The sequence below is a fragment of the Melanostigma gelatinosum genome (genome assembly GCF_949748355.1).
Source record: "Melanostigma gelatinosum genome assembly, chromosome: 20".
Lineage (NCBI taxonomy): Eukaryota > Metazoa > Chordata > Actinopteri > Perciformes > Zoarcidae > Melanostigma > Melanostigma gelatinosum.
The window spans coordinates 4,296,271-4,323,715 of NC_136653.1; the positions used below are offsets into that span (position 1 = coordinate 4,296,271).

At 46.7% G+C, this 27,445-nt stretch overlaps 1 protein-coding gene across 5 annotated transcripts in view; it reads right to left on the reverse strand.

Moving 5' to 3' along the window:
• Nucleotides 1–682: 682 nt before the first annotated feature.
• LOC306794072 (uncharacterized protein) overlaps nt 683–27,445 on the reverse strand; it is a 98,584-nt gene continuing 71,821 nt past the window's right edge. For 3 of the 5 annotated variants that reach the window (XM_079291960.1, XM_079291962.1, XM_079291958.1), the window contains 11 exons: nt 20,294–21,165; nt 18,927–19,157; nt 16,966–17,140; nt 16,769–16,831; nt 14,916–15,205; nt 14,404–14,460; nt 12,730–12,822; nt 11,821–11,902; nt 11,057–11,169; nt 5,475–5,661; nt 5,033–5,172 (listed from right to left, as the gene is read on the reverse strand). In XM_079291960.1, coding sequence (XP_079148086.1) covers nt 5,165–5,172; nt 5,475–5,661; nt 11,057–11,169; nt 11,821–11,902; nt 12,730–12,822; nt 14,404–14,460; nt 14,916–15,205; nt 16,769–16,831; nt 16,966–17,140; nt 18,927–19,157; nt 20,294–21,165 — 2,171 coding nt within the window. In that variant the 3' untranslated portion in view covers nt 5,033–5,164. The other 2 variants (XM_079291959.1, XM_079291961.1) reach the window with 2 other exon arrangements.

A 27,445-nucleotide genomic window follows, 5' to 3' on the forward strand; every position in this document is an offset into this window, starting at 1 on the left:
AACTCACACAGGTGTTTCATTTGAGCTGATTCTAGGCAGACAGTGGTTGATTAATCACTCTCCCCCTTTAATTTCACCACACCTATTAAGGACGCACAGTGCAGTGCGTTTAGAGCTTGTTTAAGAGCTAAGCAGGCTAACATACTGAACAAAATAATCAATATAACATAGTATCCTACTGAAGAACTCGTGTGTACTGCACACTGCGTTCGTTAGTATGTACTATGCAGCGTCTATGAGATGCTTAGTTAGACTAGTGCACAGCTCGTTCTGGGGCGTGGCTCTCAGTATTGATGCCTGTTCGGAGCACATGGCCATTCGTAGCGGTTCCGATTGCTTGATCCCCGGAGTGCTACTTGCAGTATCGTCAAATCCCGCTCATCGCTCGTCGACTCCAGGGGAAGCGAAGACACCATCCAGCATCGAAGCGGAATAGTCCGCTGCAGACGATGCTCTCGACTCAAGTCCACCGAGCCCTCAAAGTGTATTAATATGGAACGTGCTGCGTGTGCAAAATGCACCAAGTTCCACACGGCACTCCCTTAGGTCCACAGCAATACACCCATAGAAGTGTTGAGTAGATCAGATGAACAGTTCTTGAGATATGTAAAGGACACACACACGGAGTCAACTTGGACCTGAAATCAACCCAGTGAAAACTCATCCACAAGAAGATCGAACATAAGAGTTTTAGTCCATTTTTATTTCATGTTCAATAATCACATCACCAATTAACAGGTAATCACAATAAACACTTTTTCCAAACCAAAAAATAAAATTAAAAGGAAGGAAAAAAACAAAAACCAGCACAAAAGAACAATGAGGTTCTGCAGATGACAGTAAGTAGTTGTTTTTCAGCATGCTCTGCAGGAACCGGAGGCGTCTGTTAGTGATGGAACTCTTGGCGAGTCCAGCGGTGGATGAAGCTCTGCAGCGGGCAGATCACCGAGGAGCATCTATTACACAAGCCAAACCTGACCACTGCGGTTAGTTCACCTCACACAGGGTGCGTTAGGGTCTCGGTGTGTGCGGCTCTCCAGGGCAGGTTGCTGCTTTGTGTGTAGCAGACAACGCGTTTGATATGCAGTACTCCCACATGAACTAGCCTACACACTACACTTTGCTTCAACAAGAAATTCCCTTTGCCCACTGTGATGTACAGCGGCATGCGTCTCAGGCGCATCAGCTGCAGTCCGCCTGGTTGTTTTAATGAAGCTGCAGGTCACTGTCCTGCATGAGAAGTCTACCTAGTCTGAACATTGTTCTCATCTCTGAAGACTGGGCCGAACAGGGTAAAGGAATTAAGCTCTACTTTCGCCAGTTCAACATTTCTAAATGGAGCTGCCGTTACAGCGCTTTTAAAATAAAATCAGATTTGATCGACTTTCTGAGGGTTGTATTTGGGTCCAAATCTCAGACACAGTTCGTGTCGCGAATCGAAAGTATCGCCCGTCCATCCGTGAGAGAACGACCACCACGAGGCGCCGGGAACACAACGATAAATACATATACAAAAGTGTTGCGTCTTTAGTACACTATATCTCAAGACATTCACTTCAGTGGCCCCTTTCTGATGAAAGGCAGACTTTTTCAATTTTGTCATACTAATAATCTGAATAATAGTCGTAGTAAAAACGCCTCCTCCCCGTAGAACCATAAAAGGTGCATGGACATAAAAGCTGAGCAACCCCCCCCCCCCCCCCCAACTGATGCCGCGCTGTCTTTTGTTCCTTTTCTAGGGCCATGAAGAGTGCATCGACAATATAATATCTATATACATCATTAGAAGTGTCGAGTAGAACCTCCAGGGTCGGTGGGAAGCTAAAGCCTGGTTGTGGACAGGCACGAGGAGGAGATATAGCGACGCCACAGCTGGGGCACAGACAGCGATTTGATGACAGCTGCACTTTTCGCAACACCATCCTCAACTGGCAGAAAAGGAACTCTAACATCTGCCTGTCAATCGTTCCCACTTTCAGAAGACATGAATTTATTGCCCATTTTGTCGGCTGAAATGATATATAAACCTTTAAAGGATTGCAATATGAAAGAAGTCATGAGTGAAAGTCACTGGATCTGAATCGAGCTGTGTTTTCATGATTGAATAGTAATGAGGGCACTGTAATTCAGTTTATTGCTCTATTCATGTCATCATGCAAAATCTCATTCACAATTACGCTACTTAGGGTCGCCTGTTCAAAGGGGCCATTCAATCAGACAGCAACTCTCCATCACAGTGAGCCCTCTGATATGTTAGAGCATATCAAAGCTTCCTCACGAATCATTGCCAAAGGTACAGCTTGAACAGGAAAACTCAGGAGTGTTTACGGTCCGGGGGGGGGGGGCTGTGGTTTTAAAACTGAATTGTAAATAAGTAATTTCTGCAAAAGGCATTTGCCATTCTCTCATTTGCTTTTTATTACACCAAAGAATCTTCTTTACCTATTTCTACTTTTATTTTCCTTAAAATAACTTTAGATTTGACTCAGTTTAAGTCGTGTATGGCTGCCCGTGTTTCAAGAATATTAAACATTTGAGACCGTTGTCTTCTGTTGGAGGAAACAATGTGACTGTGTGTGATCTGAAAGGGATGAACCCCCAGAGAAGAGTTCCCTCGGGTCCACGGAGCCTTTCAGCTCATCCTTTTGGTTTCACAGTCTCACGCCTCCGTCAGTAACACATGTTCCAGGCAGCAAAACACCTCCGACAAAGTATGCCGAGCACCAAACATCAGACGTTTCCCTCAGGAGACCAGTCAGATGAGGGAGTATTGGAGCTACATTCACAAGGTGGACAGAGACACCACTCCACATAAATGCTAATGTTCTCCTGTGTCTGCTGGATGAATGTGTGCTTATCAATTTAATGCAGTCATAATCACACGATTCTGTCTTTGCAGTTTGTTTGGGCTGCTTCTTCCCTTTTTTCCCCACATGTTCAGGGTTTTTTGGGGAGTTTTTCCTTTTCTGACGAGAGGGTCCAACGACAGACGATGTCGTGCAGATTGGAAACCACTCTGAGGCGAACGTGTGTTTTGTCATATTGGGCTATAAAAGATAAACATTGTATTGAATTCCAAAAGCGGCCCCCACAAAAACATGATGCAGGTTTAAGATTAAAAATATGTTTCGGTTTTAGGAGCAAGACTGAAATTGAATAATTCCAGATGTTACCCAGCCCTTTCCACACCACTATACGTGAGAGCGAGGAAGTGATGGCTGACGAGTTACAGAGGAGCAGGATCGATCTGAACTAATAAAATGAATTCATTGTCATCCGTCTGTGTGTTTGAGCCACTGGATACAAGCGGTAGAGTTAATGAGGTGCAACAGGATCCGTCAGGAAGCAGCACTTCCTGTCCGTCGGTGGTCATCATTTGCGTAACGACCCATCGAGCGTCTAGGATTGCCCCCGAGATATACATAAGGTACCAAACCACAACACTGGCACAACGGCTCGCAGCTCCGAGCGCGATATATAATCTGGCCATGCATTATAAAGGCAACCGTTGAATACATTGCTAAAGAGAGAGTATAAAGCCACATCACGATCCACTAATACTGCAAAAATAATAAAGTGTTAGAGACACACACATTAGAGATGTTCTTGCTACCACAACCCTCGTAGAAACGCATGAAGTGGGATGGCAACGCAACTACCGGGAAAGCTCGATTTAACAGCAATGCAGGGTTGCCCTCAAACGTTTCGCATCCATTTAGTCAGTTATGATATTGGCTTCGTCTGAGCGGTTTTAGGCGTGAATCTGCGTCGCCCTCGTTTACTGAAGTGTCTTCAGGTGAGGAGGATGGAGGCACGTACGAGACACAGCTCGCTTGCCTTCGGAGACGTTCAGACATCTTCCTCATCTCCCTCTGGACTGCATGCTGAGGTGAAGCCTCTCTACTGTGGCAAACGTCCTCTGTTGCATTTCAAATAAACCTTCAGGTTCCAACACGCGTTTAGTCTCCAACGCTTCTTTTTCGCCCCCCGTCTAGCAACACCTTCCCTCTCACGTTCCCTGTGAACATCTTCGCTGCGTGTCTTGGTTTACAAAGAAACCTGTGCGTGATTCCAAGATCTTCTGAGTGCTGTCGGAGATAAAAGACCGCCCGCCGTATTGCTTGCGTGGGAAGAAACGTACAATAAATAAATAAAACCTAGCTTTCAAAATCAAGAAACGAGGACTAACGAAAGAGAACGCGAGAGAAACAGAAATAAGATCCGAACAGAACACTAAATCTCATTTTTACACAGTTTGTCACTGAACCACACCATCAAACACAGAATAAAGAGTTACACAGCCTACAATGGTTCAAACAGCCTACTTGTTGTCTAGCTTTTCTTTATGGTGAGTGATAGTGACGGCGATGAAGCGGATGAGATGCACGATTAATTACTGTGATGTCACTGAAGCGGAGGCGGAGCGGTCATCGGGAAAAAACGGCCTTTAGAGTCACGAGGAAAAGAGAAGCTACGCTTTTGACAGAAGCCGTGAATGAATCCATGCTGGGACCGCTGCTTATCGTTGTATGGGAGGAGGTACCTCACTGATTACAGGTCAGCCGGCTCGGAGGAGACAAACAAATATGTGAGGAAAAAAACCTTTCACTCCACATAGATTCCCATAAAGGCCCCAGCCTAGTCTATACAGTCACTTCATGGGGTGGGGGTGGGGGGGGGGGGGGCTGCTATAGCGCATGATGATGAGCTCAGATGTGAGAGAGGAGGCATAACATGATACTAGAATGACTCGTTCACAAATGTGCAACGACAGATTAATGATCAAAGGGGTTCTGAGGGTCGATGGGGGAGAGGAAGGTGGGGAGCCGCCGGTTGGCTGAGGGAGACACTGTGGGGAGCCGGCAGGTGGTGGTGGTGGTTTTGGTGTAGAGAATGGGAGGAGCCGTGTGGGCGGGGTCTGTCGTCGTCCCGGGGGGCCGGCCAGGTGATGATGTCGGCGCCGTGGTCCGCGCGAGAGCGAGCATTCTCGCGGAAGTTGAGCTTGAAACACTCAATCTGCAGCAGAAAGGTTGGAAGAAATAAAAAAGGGGGGGGGGGGGAAGAGAGGAGAAGGAGGTAAGGGAGAAAGAAAAAGACAGACGGGAGAAGGGGGGGTGATGTTGCGGGGGGAGGTTGAGATGAGGAGGGCAGAGGGATAGTAGAGTTAGATGCCTGCAAGATAAGAAGTCAGGAGACGACGGTGTGATCAGGAGCTTTGGACGTCAGACAACATGATGAACACAGTACAGACAGAGATGCACGTTTACACTCAGACAGTTCAGACATGGAGACAAGTATACTTTTCCTACACAGTATGCCAAGTTCAGGTGGATATAGTTTGGCATGATTGGCTTTTACCTGAGCGTCCCAACAGCTGAAGGGGCCGACACACACACACACACACACACACACACACACACACACACACACACACACACACACACACACACACACACACACACACACACACGTACTTGTCTCTGGGATGCGTGAGTCCAGAGCCTGGGGCTCCCGGAGGCCCTCACTAGCGCAGGGAGCCCCCTCCTTCAGCCCGTTCTCCTGGGTGGCGGAGCTCCCTGCCTGCCCCGGCTCGGGGCCCGGGGCCGCGGTGCCACTCAGGGGGGTCCCGCTCCCCTCTGTTGTTGGCTGGGCTCCCTCATCCTAGAAAACACACAGCAGGGCGTGTCAATCGGTGGGGATGGATCCAACCTGGCCTCAGATCTACATAGAACATATCATTTGTTGTGTTTTGTGACAGACAGATTATAGTTCTGTGCGTACTTCAGGAAGACAGTCTGGATTAGCAAAAGAAGATCTGGAGGTGGCGGTAGATGGCATTCCAGAAAAATAACCGGAGTACATAATGTTTAAAAAAATGCACTGATCAAAACCTAATTGTAAATTCAAGTAGATCACATAAAACAAAGCCGATGCAAAGTGTAAAATGTGTTTTAGCTGAACCACAAACCCTTGATCTCATAAACATATCTGCATAAATACTTGAACGCTGTCTATGACCTCAAGAGTTGCTCCTATACACACACACACACACACACACCTTAAGCCTCCTCCTCAACCCCTGCACCCAGATGGACAAAGCCAAGGACAGCTAAGAAAAGTAAAACCTGCAAAACACCTCCACAACAACCAAGCCTACAACTTCAAAACAGATTTGCTCCATTGTCGCAGGATCCTAAATCTCCATCTGATGACCTGGGTAAGCAGCTATCTCCTCAAAGCAGGGTAAGAACTGAGAGTCAATGTGAGAGTAAAAGGCCGCAGGCAAAGCTAGTGACTGGGCCTGAGACTCTGATTGTTGGTGACTATGCTGTAAAAGATGTCAGAAAACTGTGCAGCAAGAACACCAAAATACTCTGCTTTCCGAAAGATATGGTCTCTGACATGAGAGACAAATTCCTGGACATCGTGGCTGACTATCCCACAGCGAAAAACATCATCGTGCATACAGGAAGCTGTGATATTGTTGTGAAACAACAGTCTGAAGTTCTGAAGCGAGACTTTATTGATCTGTTAAACACAGTCAGCTCTGTCAAGGCTGAGGTGTTCATCAGTGGCCCTCTTCCACCAGTCAGAGGAGGAGATGAAGGATTCAGCAGGCTGTTTGCACTGAACAGATGGCTGTCAACTGCATGTGCTGACCATTCAGTACATTTTATCAACAATTTCTACCTTTTCTGGGAGCGCAGAGATCTTTTTGCAGCGCATGGAATTTGCCTGAACAAGTCAGGGGTAAAACTGTTTACCTCGAACCTGTTTTTCTCCCTGCGTCACTCGTCTGTCCCTACTGCCAAGGACAAGATACAAGAGGAGTCTAAACAAGAGATAACCACACAGCATCGCCATGGAGACCTTACGGGAAGGATGCCCCCGCCTAACGACAGCCAAAAGGAGGAGTCTCCAACCTCATCATCAGAGACCGCCTCCAATCTCCCACTTTCCACACCCTTCCCAGACGAGGAGTCTTTACCTCCCTCCCCAGCACCTACTTCGGGTCCATACTTTAGATCGCAATCCTCTCTCACACTCTCCCCATCCTCCCCCCACCTGGAGTTCACTGACTCTGACCCTGAATACCAATGACTCTCTCCAGGAAAAGTCGGGGCCCTGTATGCAGCTAGCCGTTTCAATTCCTGTCCTGCAAGTTTATAGAAAAAGAAAGGTGAGGCTGCGAAGAAACAACTGTAAACATGCAAACTTAGCATACATTCCTCGTCAGCCTGTCCAAATAAATTGGGCAAAGAAAGTTTTAACCACATTAAACCTAGCTTTATTAAATGTCAGGTCTCTGTCAGGAAAAACATTTTTAATCAATGATTTTATTATTAGGCACAAACTGGACATTTTGTTTTTAACTGAAACTTTGTTAAATCAAGATAACAGTGCAGCTGTTCTTATTGAATCAACACCTCCCAACTTCAAGAGCGCATAAGAAAGGAGGTGGAGTTGCTGTTTTATTTAATGATTCCCTTCAATGCAAGCAGATGCCCTTTGGTCATTTTGGTTCTTTTGAATATGTGGCTCTTAATTCCTCTCAAGCTTTATTCCTAAACATTTACAGACCGCCTAAATACTGTGCAACCTTCTTTGATGAGTTTACTGAACTGCTGTCTGTAATCTGTATTGATTTTGACTGTGTTGTTATTGTTGGTGATTTTAATATCCATGTTGATAATCCCCAGGACAGAGAGTCTATAGAACTATTTGGTGTCCTTGATAACTATGATCTGACTCAGCATGTGACAGGACCCACCCACAACAGGGGGCACACTCTGGACCTAATCATCACCAAAGGTGTAAACATTTCCAAGGTTGCTGTGACTGATGTTGCACTCTCTGATCATTTCTGTGTTTTCTTTGAGAGTGCAATCTCCTTGCACACAAATGTCCAAACCAAGGTTGTGACAAAGCGTTACATCTCAGAAAACACCAGTGAACTTTTTATTCAGAAGTTCTCCTCCACACCAGCCCTCTCTTGCCTCTCAGTCAATGAGCTTGTAGATGGCTTCAATTTTTAAAGTTAAAAATATTATTGATGCCATTGCACCCACTAAAGTGAAGGTTGTCTCGGGTAAGCAAAGATCTCCTTGGAGAAATGCTACGCTGGTCAAAATGGAGAAACGAGAGTGTCGGAAAGCTGAGCGCAGGTGGCGAAAAACGAATCTCCAGGTTCACTGTGACATCTATAAAGAGAGACTTCGCAAATATAATTTGGAACTTAGAAATGCAAGGCAGTCATTCTTCTCTGACATCATAACCAAAAACAAGAACAACACACGCGCCTTATTTGCTACCGTCGACAGGCTAACAAACCCTCCAGTATCGGTAGCTGCTGAACTCCAATCCACCTGGGCATGCCTCCTTTTTTACTGACAAAATTCAGAAAATTAGACAAGCAGTCAGTGCCTCCACATCAACCACAGGATATGTGTTGTCCCGATCTCTGAATAACATCCATTCAAATATCATGACACAATTTCATTCAATCGACCGTAGAAGCCTAGAAGACATTATACAACATCTGAAGTCATCCTCCTGCTGCTTGGATATTCTACCAACACACTTTTTCAAAAATATTTCAAACTGCATGACCACTGATCTTTTACAAATTGTAAACACATCCCTTCTCTCAGGTGTCTTCCCACAAGCCCTAAAAACTGCAGTTATTAAACCGCTCCTAAAGAAAGCTAGTTTAGACTCCGCAACGATGAAAAATTATAGGCCAATATCAAACCTCCCATTTTTAAGTAAAATAATTGAAAAAGCGGTTTTCCAACAGCTGACCAACTTCTTGACCATAAATAACTGCTTTGATGTTTTCCAGTCAGGCTTTCGACAGCACCACAGCACTGAAACTGCTCTTGTTAAGGTTTTCAACGACATCTACTTAAACATAGACAATGGCAGAAGTTCAGTCTTAGTCTTACTAGATCTCAGTGCTGCATTCGACACGGTCGACCATGCCATACTCCTAGAAAGACTAAAAATCTGGGTGGGACTCTCTGGCACAGCACTTAACTGGTTTGAATCCTACTTGAAGGGCCGAGAATACTTTGTGTCTGCAGCTGATTACACATCAGAGCTGACTAAAATGACATGTGGTGTTCCCCAAGGTTCAATACTGGGGCCTCTTCTGTTCAACATCTACATGCTTCCACTAGCTCAGATTATGGAAAACAACAAAGTGTGTTATCATAATTATGCAGACGACACACAAATCTACATAACTATGTCACCAGGGGACTATAATCCCATATAAGGGCTGGGTAACTGCATTGAACAAATCAACAACTGGATCTGCCAGAATTTTCTTCAATTAAACAAAGATAAAACAGAAGTAATTGTTTTTGGTACCAAGGACGAACAATTGAAAATCACCGCTCAGCTTCAATCACTGATGTTAAAACCCACAAACCAAGCCAGAAATCTAGGTGTAGTTATAGATTCAGACCTCAACCTGAACAGCCATATCAAGACAATTACAAAATCAGCCTACTATCACCTGAAGAATATATCAAGGATTAGAGGACTTATGTCTCAACAGGATGTGGAAAAACGTGTCCACGTATTTATCTTCAGCAGACTGGACTACTGTAACGGTGTGTTTACAGGTCTCTGTAAAAAGTCTGTCAGAAAGCTGCAGCTGATTCAGAACGCTGCAGCTCGAGTCCTCACTAAGACCAGGAGGGTGGACCACATCACTCCAGTTCTGAGGTCTTTGCACTCGCTTCCTGTCCAACAAAGAATTGTCTTTAAAATCCTGCTGTTGGTTTCCAAAGCACTGAATGGTTTGGGACCAAAATACATCTCTGATCTGCTGCTACCTTATGAACCATCCCGACCCCTCAGGTCGTCTGGGACCGGTCTACTATCTGTTCCCAGAGTCAGAACTAAACATGGAGAAGCAGCGTTCAGTTTTTCTGCTCCACATATCTGGAACAAAGTCCCAGAAAGCTGCAGGTCTGCTGAGACCCTCAGCTCATTTAAATCAAGATTAAAGACCTTTCTGTTTGCTGCTGCCTTTAATTGAACCACGTTCAATTAATATATTAATCAATTTCCTGCATTTTACTACTGAATTTTATTTCTTACACGGTTTCTTTAATTGTTTTTAAATCTCCTTTTCTTTTGCCTTATGTTTTGATGCTTTTAATGGTTTTATGTGAAGCACTTTGAATTACCTTGTTGTTGAAATGTGCTATACAAATAAACTTGCCTTAAGCCACGCCCATAGCTCCTCACAGGAAGCTGATTGGTCCAGAAACGCATTACTTAAAACCTTGATAAGATGGATTTCGGTGTGACATGTGATCCTCTCGTTATCTCGTGACAAAGTGAACAACAAGCTGCTGTGGTTTTCACCAGAGAGGAAAAAGTGCATTTGTTGTTGGGGACTATTTTCAGCGGCGGATTAATCCACATCCGGCACTGTATTGAGCGTTTGTGGCAGCGGGGCGGTGTATGTGGGACTGAGTCAAGATAAACTACCGTGTGTGTGTGTGGTCACGGTGAAGAAGGAACATGTCACTGAGTGCAACAGTGCAGCTCATTGATGTGTTTTTAATAGTTTCTGGACAACACTGGAGACTTGGAGGCTTTTGACATCATGAGCCAGGATATGAGGCGTTGTTACACAGCTCTAGAATAAAACATGAAACAGTCTGTCCACAAACACAGATGAAGGTCAGAGCATGTTTCAAAGCTCTACACATCTTCAGTCAAAGAGCTCACTCAGACGGGTCACTGTTACACCAATGCCATTTGTAGCCGTCCTTACTATTATGCATCTTCGCTCCACAGCGTGTGGAGATGGGAGATGTGCGTGTGAGCGGATGACGGGACCATGCAGTGATAATGAACCAGACGAGCTGCCATAGGCTGAGGGGACATCATTTCTGATCCATGTGCCCCCAAAATGTCTCGCATTGCCGAAATCTACGACCATCCCGTGCCCACCTCCTCTCTCTGCGTGCCCACCTCCTCTCTCTGATTGGTCGGCTCATAAAAATGAATGAAGATCTCTGCAGCCTGATCTCACCTTGATGTCTCCTCCAGCAGGTGCATGGCTCACGTTGTCCATGGAGTCCACTTTGGACCGAGCCTTTTCCTTGAAGCTCACTTTGTGGGACTCGACCTTCACGACCCCACCGCCTGCAGCGCACACACGGACAATCAATGACAATCTCACACTTTGCATGCACGGACACAAGCCAACGTATGCATGAGCCTTCTTTACAGTAAACCCGGCCATGAGCAAATCTTATGTTCCTATATGTTCTCATAAATGTTTGACACCAGTGATGATGATATCCACATCGATGCACTGCTCCGTCATTGGAGGACAAACATGTCTGCATCAAAAAACTAGATGGATAGATAGATATAGATATATAGATATATCAGTTAACATCCTTATAATCATTTATTCATTCATTCTCTGGGATGTCAATGATGAGCAACAACTGTGCAGGAAACCAGGCAAATAGCAAATGTTTGCCCCATAGGACGAAGATGGATCAATCCTGTGAGAAAACTAGAGTTTTGAAGCCTCGGCTCTATCGACAGCCTGATATAATAGAATATACGAGTTTATACTGGCACGGCCGTCGGATCAAAAACTGGTTTTAATGCATGTCGATGCAGCCATCTTTATAAAGGTTCTGAGTGCCTGTAGTCTGGCTACACAGTTTATCATAGACTCATTAGTTCTTAATAAACTCAGAGTACACAGAGAGTACACAGAGATGGACCAGCCAGCAGCTGTTGAGCACCGTGCATTTCATAAAAACATTTCACACTCACCAGGCTTGTACTTGATGTTGTCCTTGGATCCGCACTTTGACATCACCTTACTCAGATCCACCTTCTTGTTGAGGATCTGCACCTGTTGAACGTCACACAAGCCTTTTTATCCCGAGTGATACTACACTGTGCATGGCTATGGGCCCTTTCACGGCTTCATTCACACCTTGTATTACCACCATCAGGATAAATCAAATGGTGGAACGCACACCGTCCTCCATGGTGTGGCAATCGTGCAAAGACAGAAGAATTCAGACTGAGATCATGCTGCTGCCGTCGCTGCCCAACTTTGACAATCCAAACAAATTGCAAAGCCGTGTTTGATTCCAACAGCATCTTTGAAAGTGAACACTTCCTATGTGGTAAAATCATTTCAGATATGAGCTGTAAACTACCACGCGTCACAAGAAGAAGCTCGGACAGGACGGCCTCCTTTCAGGAAAAGCAGAGATCCCACATGGGCTCTCTCTCCGTGGGGATCCTCTCCTCACACAACCAGACGGAGACCATCGGCGTCTTTATCGCTTGACTTTGTTATTTGTTTAGTAAGTTAGTGACAGGGGAGGACAACACAGGGGGACTTTAGGGAAGCAGGGGATGGTGCAGCGGGTTCATCAGGCTTGCTAGCATGCTGTCCAATGAGTCCAAGGGTCCAAACCAGAGCAGCACAGAGTGTTGAGGCCGTAGGTACTGTAGCTGTAGCTGACTCAACTTTTTATAAAGGCGGACATCTTTTTTATACTGTAGAACTGGCTCTCTTCATATTTTTTCATTTTTAGGAGCAAAGAGTTGAAAATATTATATTTCTTCTTCGCTCCGTTGTTCCTTTTAGCCAAGTCATCAAGCCACGTTTGTGGGACTAGTTGGCCGATGCGTGTGAGCTCTGGTTGTAGGCCAGGCAGTACTTACATTCCCTCCACCAGGGACGTGCTTCATATTGTCCTTGGAGCCCAAGCGCGAGGCGACGTGGCTGAAGTCCAGCTTTTTGCAGACTATCTGAACCTACATGGACACAGCATAGCAGCAAGAGGAGAGCGGCGGAGAGCCAGGGGAGGACGGGGGGCACGGAGAGGATGTGGAAGGAGGAGAGGTGAGAAAAGAAAAGGAGAGAGGGAAAGAAAGGAGAAGGGGAGAAGAAGTCACCATCACAGGCAGGGTTAGAAAGGACAGGACAGGAGGACAGGGCAAGGTTAAGCTGGACAAATACAAGAAACATCTTATGTGCGCTTGACATAGACTGCTGGGCAGTGAAGCGGTCGGACATCTGGCTTGTGTTGCCATGAGAATAGCAACAGTGACAGAAATCCAAACGGACAGAAAGACACTTGAATGTCGTTTCATCAAAGTCTGGTGAAGAAGGAAAGCAGAAGCTCTGAATGCCACACAAACAATACGTTCACCCTCTGAAGCACAAGCAGTTCTGGGGCGTTTCCTGTAGTAGAAGTAGAGATAACTCAAGATGTCTTTCTGCAGAACAGTTACAATGCCATAAATCATAAGGACCAATCATGGCTTCCTAGTTGAGCTGAGGAGCTCAGAGTTTATCGTTTACAGGATCTGTTTAGAGTTAACGGTTTATTTGTGGCAGAATTTTAAATGAGACAGAATAAAATTTTCACAATTTGAAGCTTAGTTTTGGTTGATTTACTGATTGAAGCGCTCGTCACCCTTGATGTGTTTAAGGGCCGACGGAAAGACGAGACTCCGTTGATGAGGGTTTCTAGCTCCTGGCTGTGATAAACGTGGTCGTTTTGGCGATTGCTTAAAGAAAACATGCTTTTCCGGGTTTTGGGGTTCAGAGCACACACATTCAACACAACACATCCGTCCCTGTTGAGTAGAATCCACAGGACCTCAGAGCACGTCATTCACAATGATTGACCAGCGACAAGAGCAACATCCATACCGTAGTCCAGAGACAGGTTAGACTGAGATGTTAAAGACCGAACCTCACACAGAAAAACCTTTCAGAGTCAAGTTAGCTGTACAATCGTCTTCTTCATTGAGACACAGACAGTCACAGCTTGGTGCCATGACAGTCAGCTCAAGTGAACCAACCAGCAGGGGGCGCTAGTGCGGCACAGAGGATGTGAAATCTCACCGTAGCAGCAGCCCGTACTTTTGCACCCACATCATAAATTGTGGCGCGGAGTGCACTGACTGCAGCGCGTTACTGTACATCAGTGTCAGGCGAGTGAGACGCCGCTGCTGCTGTTTACTACTTCAGGGCACGTCACTGCTGAAGGAAAGATTTGCTGCGTTTACAATAGGAACAGGATGCAGCGCACTGAGCGACAGTGAGAGGCCACATGTTGGACAGGTGTCCTTTAAAGAAGAGAATAGATGTTGGAAAATAGGAAAACACTCATGTTCTACACGTTTCAATGCAACCTTGGGATCTGGTGCAGCAGACGAGACCTCCGCTCCGATCACTGCCTTATCAGATATATTTAAAGAGAGAAAAAATATGAAAGGTAGTGGAAAGAAAAATGAGAAAAATATGTGGGAAGATAAAAGTCAGAGAGAGTGAAAGAAGGAGGTGGAGCGTGTGGTGATGGTGGGGAGGAGGGGGAGGGGACTCACTTTGCCCTGGCTGGTTTCTTTGGAGGCGGCGGCCCTGCTCTGAGAGGTGGATGACACCTGGGGAGACAAGACCCATCCCGGGTCAGCGACAACACCACATAACACACAGGGAGGAGGCGGTGCGAGGAGTGAGGCGCGAGGATGAAAGGTGGAGAAAGAGTGGTTAGAAGATCACAGCATGGGTAAGGTGGGAGTAAAAGAAGATGGAAAACCAGGTGAATTAAGGAAGACAAAGACGTGAGGAAGGAGTTGCAGACTGTATTTGACTGTAGCTGGTGATGTACTAGTGACCTTGTGCATCATGCTGACAATCAATGTTTTATGCATTTACTGGTTATTGTTCTTATAAGAGCATCAGAATCAAGTGGAAGTGAGGAACGGCAGGAAGCCAGTGTCGCATGTTTAACAGGTCTTGAGGCTACGTCGGCTGTTAGTTGAGGGGCGGCCAGCGTCAGAAGATAAAAGCAAAGCGCCCGTCTGGAGGTATGAAGGCTGCAGGCGGTCGGACCTACCTTCCCTCCTCCGGGCTGGTACTTCATATTGTCCGTGGAGCCGATCTTGGAGCGGGCGTTGCGGATGTCGGGGGCCGGTGCCGTGCCGGGCCGAGCCGTGGCCCTAGAGGCGGCGGATGAGGAAGTGGGCCGAGGGGTGCGGGGCACCGTGGGCTTCTTTTCTGGTACCGCACCCGTGGTGATGGAGGAGGAGGGCGTGGCCGGCTTGGCTGCTGCGGTTCGGGTGCGAGAGGCAGCGGCTGTGGAAGCGGTGCTGCGGGTGCTGGTGGTCTTGGGCTTGGTAGAGTCTGCTGAGAGTGAGAATGAGAGAGAATGAGAGTCAGACCGGAGATATATTTGTTTTTTAGTCACGTATTGTTAATGTATGCATCACATGAACGCATAGTTTAATCAGAGCTTCATAGTTTGTCATTGCGAATCTAGATATCCATTTGAAAGGTCTCACTTCGGGACACTGGGATGAAATGTTAACGATGATAATTCTCAGCTACGTTTGAAGCGACAACACTCAGATGACAAAACTCAAGACGCCCAAAGGCATCGTGCATTATGTGTTCATAAATTCTCTCTCTCACCAAACCACAAAGGATCTCATCCGTCATTCACAGTCGACTGACTGATAAGAAAGTGCCAGAAAGGACAAGTCAGTAAAAGAGACATAGAGGGCTCATCTTCTTTCATCCACATACATTATGACAAACTTTTGAAGTCTTTTGTTTGACAAAAAAAAAAAAACGATGTAAATGTAGCATCTCAGTGAACAAGACCGAGTTGCTTACGCTTCTATCTCCTGCCGGTGAGCACATTTCAGCTGAGCGTGCTGAGCCACACTGCACTTCAAATCTGTCAATTCACATTCTATGCGTCAGCTGTTTTCTTTCAGAGGGCTGCATGCTGAGCCGTGCGTCCTGTCATCCCTCTGAGAGCCTTCCGTGCATCTCCAGCTCCCGCTAAGACGTGTTTAATTGAGAAACATCCAGCCGCCGTATCAGCAGGAGCTGCAAACTACTGTCAACGGCGAGGGGACGGTAATCCACAGGCTGCTGTGGTGAAGGGTTTTTAAACTCTCCAGGCCCTTTGAGCAATAAAGCCTCTCTCTCTCTCTCTGTCTCCCCCTCTCTCTCTCCAGCATTGTCATGCTCGGACAGTGCGTGTTGCAGTGTCACACTCCTGCTGACAGCCTTCATGTTGCCAAAATGTCAACTAATCTCTGGAGGGAAGGAGCAAAGCTGTAACTGTGTGGGAAGAGCGAGAGCGAGGGGGAGGCAAAACGGAGAAGAAGGATTACAGGATTACAGGAGAGCAGAGCGAAGAAGACAGAGGACATCGATATACGCAGAGATCAAAAGCACAAGGGGGGGGGGGGGGGGGGCCAGGTCACATAGCGGCTGGAAATACTCAATTCTAGCTACGACTGTGGCTACGTAAAATCTGTCTGTAAAAACTAATTTTTGCGAAACAAGGCTGGGCAATAACTCAATATTGTACGTTAATAAAACTTATCGGACTCAGGCTGTCTGAGCCGACTCGTTTCCAGCATTAAGGGCACCATTAGTGCACTGTATCTCGGTGTCTCCACTGGAAGAGGGCCCTGCTTCTGTGAGGTCATCCAAGAGGGCACTTCAGCTGCGTTTCTTTTGAATATAGGGGCACCCTCCCTCTACGACCATTTAACATTATTACCATGTGATTTTTTTTTTACACACACACACACACACACACACACACACACACACACACACACACACACACACACACAGTATATACTGTATCTACAGGCGATAGTAGAGTTTGAGAGTTTCCTTTGAGTGTGACCTGTTTCACTCCGACAGGTGAACAGAGTGCTGTGATACCTGTAGAAGTCCTCAGAGCGCCGGGCTTCTTCTCCTCTCCCGGCTTGCTGTCTGTCTTGGGGGCTGAAACACAGATGGTGAGCGGTGTAGTTTTTGCAGAGGGCAACATGTGTGGATAAAAGCACAGAGCTACAAACACCAAGCATCAAAAACATGCACAGGCGTATCTGTATCTGTGCGTGAGTGGCTGCCATTACCCAGAGGCCTTCTGGCTGCAGTGGTGGTAGCGGTGCGAGTAGACAGTGGCGTGCGCGCTGATGTAGCAGTTTTACTGGCTGCTGTTGATGCGGTTCCATTTCTGGTGGCAGCGGTGGCGCCTGCTGAGGTGGTGGTACTGGTCTTTGGCACAAGGGGGCGCCTCTCTGTAGTTGTCTGGAGGGGAACCACAATAAAAAAACACCGGAGATGGCAAGTGAGGAGAGGAAAGAAAGATTGCTGGGTGATGGCGAGCAATGTCAGCGGTGAAGGATGGAAGAACACCATCAATGAATCAAATCACCAAAGTGAGTCATAAGACTTCTTTATATTTGGCTTTTGTCATCAGGGACTGCACTGAGAAAATCAGGTCAAAGACCCGTTGCGTGTAACATTTCGAGGCTCCCTGAATACTGCACATTTCATTCAGCGCCATATTCCCCCCCCCCCCCATCACCCCTACGATGACTCCACGCTCCACATACAGCAGAGCCATCCCGGCCACACTGCACTGAGTCACCCCGCGGCCTCAGGCGGCTAAATAAAGGCTCTTCATTGTTAGCGGTTGTGAAGTTCACGCGTGTTGCAGTTAAGGAGGCCACTGGACGAGGTGACAGAGGGCTGACGAGTCTTTTGAGAGCACAGAACATGAATTAGTGACATGAAGTCATCAATAAGTCAGGAGGACGTACTCACAGAAATGTCTCCTTGCGGCCTGCAGCCTCAGTATTATGGGATTGATCATGTGACAATAGACTCATTGGGCAAAAAATAACATGACATACAAGTTGACCCACCCTGCGGTCTAATTAAACTAGGCATTTTCACCTTTACTGGAGACTGAAGTGTGAATACAAACAGGAAACACAGGGGAGCTGGTTGACTCATGGTAGGAGCGTGTGGATACACTCAGATCTTTTACTAGATACTACAGAGTAAAAGTCCTCTTTTCAAAATTGTACTCAAGTAGAAGTAGTCATGATACAGAATGTCCTATTCCAGAATAACAAATTATATTCTTGGATTACAGCCCCCCCCCGCTGCTACTCTGTCAAAGCTAACATGGAGTCCACACTGTCACTAACTGCACCTGAAGAAAGTTACATTTTTGGAAAAACTAAATTTCAGGGAGAAGCCGATAAAAGGGTCTACAGGATACATCCGGGATGTCAAAGTGATTCATCAGTGAGAACAGGTTGAAAAGATGACTGAAGCTACAGATCAGTGTGACAGTGAACCAGCTCAACACCTGCTGATCCAGACAGAAGACAACGACATGGAGGAACAGCAGTGCTCCTGTAAAGCAGGGAGCTCTTTGTTCACCGTTATCATTAAAGAGATACAGCAGCATGCGTACACAGTCAGTTTACCTTAAGTGGCCAGCACAGTTAATGGAGCTAATATACTCTGCTAATGTTAGCTCCACAGGTTTCTCCTCTCCTTCCAACCTCTCCGGGTAACGAGCATCACTGTTACACAACAAGTAACCACGACCAGCTCCACATCCACTCATGAGACTATGGAACAGATCCAAACAGTTGTCGGACTCTTGTCAGGGCTGATGCTACGCTATGATTGGCCAAGCTACATTTGAGGGGCGGGTCAATTCATTAATAAAGTCATTAGAAACAACGTATGAACCTGTTAACGATGGTGTTTTTTAAAAGTGGAACCTACTTCTGTCAGAGTTGTTTTAAAGAAGTGTGTTTCTGAGGTTGGACTGAAACCCTGAAGCTGCAACCTTTGACCACGAGTCATCAAAGTGTTGTGATAAACTACTGCGAGTGCTAAAAGGCACGCAGACCAGACGGTCAGGAAACAGAGTTTTTGAGGGTCCCAAATCATCAAAAGCTAGACATTTAACATGTTGGGTCACACTTCATCCAAAGCCATTATGAAGTGTCAGAGAAGTCCTTGTTCTGTAGAACAGCCTCTGACGGACGTCCTGACAGCCGAACGTTACCTTGGGTCTGACGTCCCGTGCAGTGGCAGTGGTGGTGGTGGATGGTGCTGGGCGGCTGGTGGAAGGCCGCTTTGGACCAGCAGCGGCCGTGGATGGTGCCTTGGTTGTTTTTTTGTCTGAGATGGAGGACGCGGGACGCTTAGGTGGAGCTGTGACCGAGCCACCGGCAGCTGCAGCACCCAGACGTGTTTTAGCAGCAGCAGCGCTCGGCTTGGTCGCCCCGGCAGCCGGCTGCGACGCAGGACCAAAACATTCAGCAGCGATGGAGCAAAATGAGGGAAAGCAAAGGAAGGCAAAAGAATAAGGAAAGCAGATGATAACGCCGGGAGGTTGAGCAGCATTACAGTAGAAATCATATGGCTCTTTCTGTGTCAAATTCAATCTGTTTACATTTGTGATTTTGTTCAAACCTTATGCATTATGCTGTTTGAGAGCAATCAAGACATTTCTGTTAAATACTTTTTTATTTTAAGAATTGCATATTTTTTTGAGACTCAGTCATGTAGAGTCGGCCCCGTGTCTGTGCCTTACATCATTTGGATGCGTTGTGCACCATTTAACTGCAGTAGTAACTGTCTGGAGGCAAACATAACATTCACAACAAAACACTGCAAGTCTCAAAAGTCAACCAAAATGTTTTACAGGACTTTTCAGCATATACATGAGATTTGCAAAAACTGTCAACTGTAACCACCTGATTTGACACGGAATGACACTAATACTTAGTGAAATAATGATGAGCATTGCTTCTATTGTTTAATGTACACGTTATAAATGTGAATATACGCAACTTGAAATAGCTGAACAAGGTGTTTTTGTACTTATATGCAGTCGGCATGAAGGAACCAGCAGTCGAAGCTTCAGCAGCATGCGTCAAGAATGTCTGTCTGCCATTTAAACCTTCAAAATGTATCAGCGTATCAAAACCCAAATCATTTCAGCTATATCCCTCGATCAAGGTGATATCTGAGGTGGTTTCAGTTTGAGTCTCTTTCTTGTCATTTTGTCTCTTTGAGGTTGTTTTGAGTCTCTTGGTACGAGTATAACGTACCAAGTATACATTCTATAGTTGGCTAGGGGGCCACTGAGCCCTTGGGCGTGTCCCCGGTAAGGCCGTTCAGCAATCCATCCAAGCAAGAGATGTACGAGGTGTCAAATGTTGGTCTATTGAAGATCAAACTAGGCCGTACCTCACAGTGTGTCCCTTTAAAACAATCGATATTAAAACTGGTCCTACAATACTGCTCGCCATAAAAAACCCGATTAACCTTGATTTCCAGGTGGGAAATGGGCACGGGTCTGTGTTCAGTATAGAGTCTATGGATCCTATCAGTGTGTAACATCCCGTAGCTTACAACAACTCCTACCTTCGTCTTCTTGTCTGCACTTGCCAGGTCCCTGCTCAGTGGGGCGCTGCTTCCAATGGTTGCAGGTTTTGCTTTTTTGGCCTTCTCTCCCCCGTCTGCTCTTGCAGCCTTGTCCTTCTTGTCGTCCTTTTTCTCCACAATCTTTTTGTTGGCCTGCACTTTGTCCTGCTGCTTCTCCTCCTCGGGCTCTTTCTCCGCTGCCTTGGCTTTGTCTGCGTCGGCCTTCTCGTTCTTGGCGTCTCCCACCTCTGGTGTCGCCTTTGTCTCCGTGTCGGCCTTCTTCTCCAGCTTGTCAGAACTGGTCTCTAGCTTGACGGGTGTCGGCTGCTGCTCCGGGGTCTTCTCCGTGTGCTGCTCTTTGCCATCCTTCATCTCTGTTTTCTCAAGCGCCTCAGTGTTCTCCGTTTTGTGGTGCACTGTGGACTTTTCATTTTTGTCCACTTCTCCCACATCCTCGGTTTTCTCCACTTTTACTACTTTCTCCGTCTTTGCCAGTTTATCCTGTGATTCTTCTATCTTCTTCATTTCTGCCTTCTGCTGAATTGACTCAACTTTCTCTTTTTCTTTTTCTGTCTCCTTCTTGTCATCCACCTTCTCTGTCTGTTTCTCTGTCACCTTCACTTTGTCCATCTCTTTCGCCTCTTTAACTTTCCCTGCATCCTTCATCTCTGTCTCCTTCACCCTCTCTGCCTCCTTCTCTGTCTGTTTCTCCATCTCTTTCTCCACCTTGGCTGGACTCTCGCTGATTGCGTATTCCACCTTCACGCTCTTCTGCTCAGCTCTATCAAACAGAGGGTCGAACAGGTCCACGTTCTTTACTTGGTCCTCCGGCTTCTCCTCCTCTTCTGTCTTGGCCATCTTGTCAGATTTTACTGGAAAGACAATTGATTTGGATTAGAAATCACAGCAACATGTCAGATAAACAAAAGGCCTCTTTTCCAATTTACAAACACGCAGAGTTACCTGCAGCAGTTCACAGAGACCTGCAGAGCATCGTCCAGTGAATCAATCAAATCACTGTACAACACGTGCATCATAGATGTATTTCACACTGGCTACTTGTGCCAATTCCTGCCCTCTTGGAGACGATACAGGTCTGTTCACCAGGTCTGTTCTAGCGTAACGACTTGTGAATTCTGCCTTCTAATTCTAGTGACTGCACCCCTGCACCCCTGCATCATGCGCCTAAATACGCAGCTTTCTCTGCTCAGCTAAACATGCTGTGATCATCTTAGAGTGATTTGTTATAAGTCCGTCTATAATCTAACGCTGTTGATACTGTGTGCTGGGCCGTTTCCCCCAAAAAATCCTCCAAATCTGGTCATGTGGACATTAAGTGAAATGCTAAAGTGATTTGTTGTTGCATAACGTTTGATCTAAAGAAAGAGGAAAATGTCCTGACATTTACTAGGAAAGGACACATTTGAGTAACGGCACACACACACACACACACACACACACACACACACACACGCTAAATGTCAGGAGCAAAAATGTTTGGTCTCACTTGGACAGATATTTGGTTGCATGTCGCATTTGCAAAGCGAAGGATGTTCGGTCTCAGCATCAGTGATTGCACGCCTGCTTGAATAACATGTAGCTAATTTCCCTTTCATGGTTCCTTGGATCCATACTGGCATCAATAGTATCACATGAAGATAGGAGGTGCTAATGTCTGGATGAGAGCCTCCAGATCATCAAGCGGAGGATGGCGAGCTGATGAGAGGACTCCTATATTTGACTGTGAGAAAACATTTTTGCTCGTTAAAAAATGTTCCTGGCAAAACTTTGTTCCATCTATCTCACATATGAAAAAAAGAGAAATGAAGGAACTTAGACATCCTGCCAACATCGTTTTTCAACTGTTCTTCAGCCATAAACACAGAAGAGAAAACTATTTAGATGAGACGTAAACAGCTCTTAATTTCCTCTTCCGTACCTCTTCCACGTTATATTTCCTTCATCCCGTTATTAGGAACAGATTCGGCCAGCGTTTATATCTTGATAGAGATGTTATTACAGCAGACTGGAACTTCCATTATTCATTCATTCTCTTCGTTGTTCACAACGTTGACCTCGTGATTTTCCCAACCCTTTGTCCAGCAGATTCTAGCAAAGACATATGAAGAAGAGCACCAGAGCAATGGGACTGTGCTTGTACTATCAGGCAACAAGCAGAGGAAAAAGCAATCGCTCACCTCACCTAGGGAGGGACATCCATTATTGACGGGGCCTGTGATTGGAAGCATCAATCAAATAAGTACATGCTGGCACAGTGGAGGTCAAGAATGATGTCAATAGTAACTCCCCAACTGCAGTCATGACAATATATTTCAGCATCCACACGTCTGAAAGTGGCTTTGCGTTTGGTCCTGAACAAACCTTCAGACCTCCGTTTCATCTCAACCTGCTGCTGAGGCTGCAGTACGCCGCGGGCTTCCCTCGTATAATATATGGCTCAGAGAACAATGAGCGTCTGGGTGCAGCCAGCCAGTTCAATTAAAGGCTTCATGAGCATAATGACAACACTTACAGCTCATTCAGGGCTGTCAGACTCTCCTGAAGAGCGACACCTCAACTCAAGTCTTTTCTTCTTCTTTCTTTCTTATCAATGTGTCAATGTGGTAACATATGCTGGCGACTCTACTCCATTTTAAAAAAAGGTCTTTAAGCTGTCTCATACATTGATGATTTTAGAAATGTAGGTTAAAGAAAGTCATGTCTGACATTTTTAAACTGGTATTTGATTATTTGCAAGACATCTGCACACTTAAGAATGTGTTTGCTTCTTTGTGGGAGAATCCACACCGGTCCTTTCACACTTAAAGTTCATGAAGGTTGTTTCCTCACCGGTGAAGCTACATAGAGAGAAGTAACTGAAAAGGATCATTATGTTCCATAAGGAATATAAAGCAGATAAGCAGAGGTTCAAATTAATTTCTCATCAACTGACATTTCCATCCTTCACCAGGCCTTCATTTGGCTCCTCAAGTGGATCAGGGGAATGACGGGTCTGCCAGCCTTGACAGCAGCACTCTCTGTGAGGTGAAAGCTACACTCCGTCACTGCCCTTTGGTAGCACATCAAACACGCTGGGCGCTCTGAAGTGGTGGTGAAGTGGTAACAGAGTGGAGAGTGGACTTTGTGGGTTCATCTGAAGTGGGAGGCCCTCTGTCTGGCTGTCCAGTAAAGACTCGCTGGCAGCTCAGCTACTGTACGAGTGGCAGCAGTCTCTAAAGTCTGCAGCGAAGTTGCTGAAACAAGACAACAATCAACTAGAGAACTTTTGATACTCGAGAAAAAGTCAAAACGCGATTTTTATGGGACAATAAATTTGGTTACAGTGCAAACTTTTTATTCTTTTGTTCTGAATGGATTCATGAGAGTTCATGAGAGGGGATGCTTTAGGGCGGGGCTACTGTGATTGACAGGTCACAACCACGCCGTTGTCTGGTCTGGGAGTCGTTTGTGTTTTCGTCTTACAACTTTAACCCTTTCACAGTCGATTTTCACTTCATGAAACTCAATTGTAACATTTAAGTCGACTAAGAATGTCTTATTCAGCGTTGGGTTGTACTAAGCTCCTCCCTCTTATGTCACTTCTGGTTGCAAAAACCCAAATGGTGACTTCCAAAATGCAGAACTTGCGTTTTCAAAACGGCAGTCCATAAACCAAAGGGTGATGTCGTGGTTATTACGTCCACTCCTTACATGCAGTCTATGGTTGGGTCACACCTCCTGCTGTTTCCTTAAATAAAGCCATTTTCACCTATCACGGGAAAAGAGTAAGTAGCGCTCATTCCAGAAGTATGTGAGGGAAGTCTGCATACTGTAGCTTGATTGAGTTATAATCAAAATGCACCAAGGATTAAAAGATACCCACAGGCACAAATATACACACATCTGTGTGTTCAAGACATCTGAAGATATAGATGCATACGGATAAATAGAATAGAATAGAAATGTACTTTATTCATCCCCAAGGGGAAATTTGTCTGTAAATGCAAATCACACAAAACTAAACCAAAGATGCGCACACAAAGGCAAACAAACAATTATTCAAAATGCATTTTTACTGTGACAAGCATTAAGCAAACACATGCACACGGCCCAGAGTCACTTCCTCCAGCCGAACACAGAGAGAAACAGCCAGAGAGAACATTACATTGTCTTCTCCCGACGGAACACGATGTGACAATTGTCTGCTTGATTCTGATAAAGATCACTGCCCCTTTAATACTCCAGAGGCCTGGTTGGCAGCTTCTGCCACAAACAGGTTGTGAGGACAATAAAGAAACAACGAGACAGACAACAAGAGAAGAGGGAGACGGTCGCTGTCGAGACCACCACCGCACTGGGCTGCGTTCCCCGGTCGGTGACCCCATTTCGGCTCATCATTTGACGTGACCGTGACCCGCTTTCAGCCATCTTGGCTCTGCCCGTCTTCACCAAGAATCGAATGAGCATTGAGTGCTCAGAAGGATGGGCCACAAAGAGACGGCCGAGTAGACTGACAGAAAATGAGGGAAGCGCGCTGTATGATGGGAAATGAGGTTGGACAAAGACATGTCTTCCATCAGCTATCATGGGCCCCGTTACCCTGACCCTGCATCAGAAATGTCAGCAGGAGTCATCTAGTACACGACCTCATGCTGAGAGCTTGTAGAGCTGCAACACACATTTGCATAGACATGAACAGACCCATGAAGACAGCCACCTGTGTCCACAAATGCAAAAAACTAAGACAATGTACCCGTTGTCCCGGTATTTACACACTTTGAATTGTCACATGCTCTGTAGTCTGATCTGTGTCTAAAATTGGCACGCAGTGTTTGACCAACACAGCGGGACAGATACTACCATCGCGGAATGTCAAGTAGCCCGCGGGGGGGGGGGGGGGGGTGCTCTGTTGCTGTCGACTTCTCTCAGCTTTTCTTTCTTTCACTTTAACTCTCCGTCTCACTCGCTGTCTGACACTCCGTCTCTCAGTCTGCCTCTGCAGCTATTCCTAGCCCCGAGCCATTTGCAAGCTTAGACCAGAAAACCACGTCTGGTTTGAAACCGACTGTCAATAAATGAAGTGCTAGAGCAATGACTGAACAACCGCTGCCTTCGTCATGAACCGCAATCTACAATCAACTGGAGAGCATGCAAAAGGTCTTTACAATATTTCCCTCACCATACAGTTGTCAGTGATTGGGGTAGCATTGATATGCTATTTGAATGAGTCCTTGGAATTGTTGGCAGCAAGATGTCCTTTCTGTTTGTGCCTCACTGTAGCTCACAAAGCTACCAAACAGAAGACAACACTCAATCAACACATCATCTTTCTTATTCGACCTTCTTAGTCCCCTCCCTGCATGCTGCACCCACTTTAACTAGTCACCATCAAACCCCTTCTTCTGGGTGTCATAGCTGAATTACATTGTTAGACTTCCACGCGATGTTTTAAGATTTCAGTTATATACTCTGCTGGGCCTTGTTTTTAACGATCCATCAATTCATAGATTACATGTTCGTATCCGCAAAGCTTTTCACAGCAGTCCGTAAAAGTTATACATCGCACTATCCTGCATCCTGCCAGCAGAGCTGTGGCCAGAAAAAGCTTTCACCTAAAAACTCAGTTTCTCCATATCAACATGTTTGCCAGTCAGACTTTGACAGTTGGTGAACAAGCAGAGTTAAACGGGGGAAGGGGGACTGCAAACATGGCCTCTACCTACCATCCCCTGTGATGAAAGGGTTCGTGCTGGAGTTCAAGCCGAGGCTGGTATAGCCAACGGAGGCAAGGTCACCACCAATGTCCCATGTCGATTTGTTGCCAGCTCCAAAGTCTACACCTGCACCAGTGTTGAGTTTAGTGTCTGCTTCATTGCCACCGAACTTAGCATCTTTAGCCGTGTCAGATTTGCAGCCGGTTTCCCCTTCAATGTCGGAGTCTACTTGCAGAAGAAAGCTGGAATCCATGCCGCCGAACCCCTTGGGGCTGAGGGGCACTGAAAGCACAATGCCACCTGGGTCCTTCTCCACCTTAAAGCCCTCAAATGGGGCCTCCAGTGGTGACAAATGGAAGCTAACATCGCAGTCTTTTGGCAGAGGGAATGGGGAGAGGCAGAGTCGGGGTCCAGGTGGGGCTTGTCGCAGGTCGTTTTGTGTGGCGCCCGCTGCTGAGAGGGTGGGCTGCGGGGTCTGATCTTCCGCGACGGTAAGTGAGCGCTTCATGGAGTGTGGTGAGCGACGTGGGCCGCCCATGGGCGACACCAGCTTGTCCAGTCCTGCCCCATCTCCACCTGGGTATTTATCAGGCAGCTCTAGACTGGTCGGTACTGACAGGTGAGAACATTCGGACATTGCGCGGCGCATAGCCTTTCTCTGCTGCTCAGCTCGCCCCATAAAACAAGGCTCCAACTCCACCTCCTCCTCTTCTATCTCTTCTTCTTCGCTGTTGTCCCCTGAAGAGTCCTCGGATAATTGTTGGGCCCCCAGGGCTGCCCCGGCTCCCGCCACAACCTCGTTAGCCCTCTCCAAGTGATTGTCATTGACAACTCCAATGACGCAGTAGTTAGGGGCCACCTGGGGCATGGCGACCTTTGGGCTGGATTCAGAAAGAATCGAGTTGTCCCGTGGCTCAGGGGGCGATGCCTCCATCAGTGAGGCACCCATTGAGTGTGGAGGCATGGCACTTGTGGGTGATGACAGCTCCATACGCCTGGCTGGGGATCCAGGAACTGGTGGCAGGGACACCCTGCTAGTACCCCCACATCCTAGGGCAGAGGGTAGTCTGCCTGGGGAAGCTGGGGAAGGGGATGGGGAGGAGGACAGAGGGCTGTCTGGGCTTTCCCCTGCGCTGCCCAGTGATGCGTTACCCAGCGAGGTGCTTCCGGAGATGCCCCCAACCCTGCTTGGCACCTTCAGCTCCGCATCCACGCTGCCCCTGCCCGTTTGCTCGAAGAAGCACAGCTTGTCCTCATCTGTGAGTCCGGTCGATGCCAGAGTACCCCCACCTACCACAAGGCCCCTCGGGGTGCCCATGTCCATGGGGGGCTGCCAATCCCAGCTCTGAGCCGGCACGGTGGGCGTCAGGGACGGCACCTTACAGAGCTCGCTGTACTCTGAGAAAGGAGAGCCAGGCTGCTGATTGGAGAGAGAAGA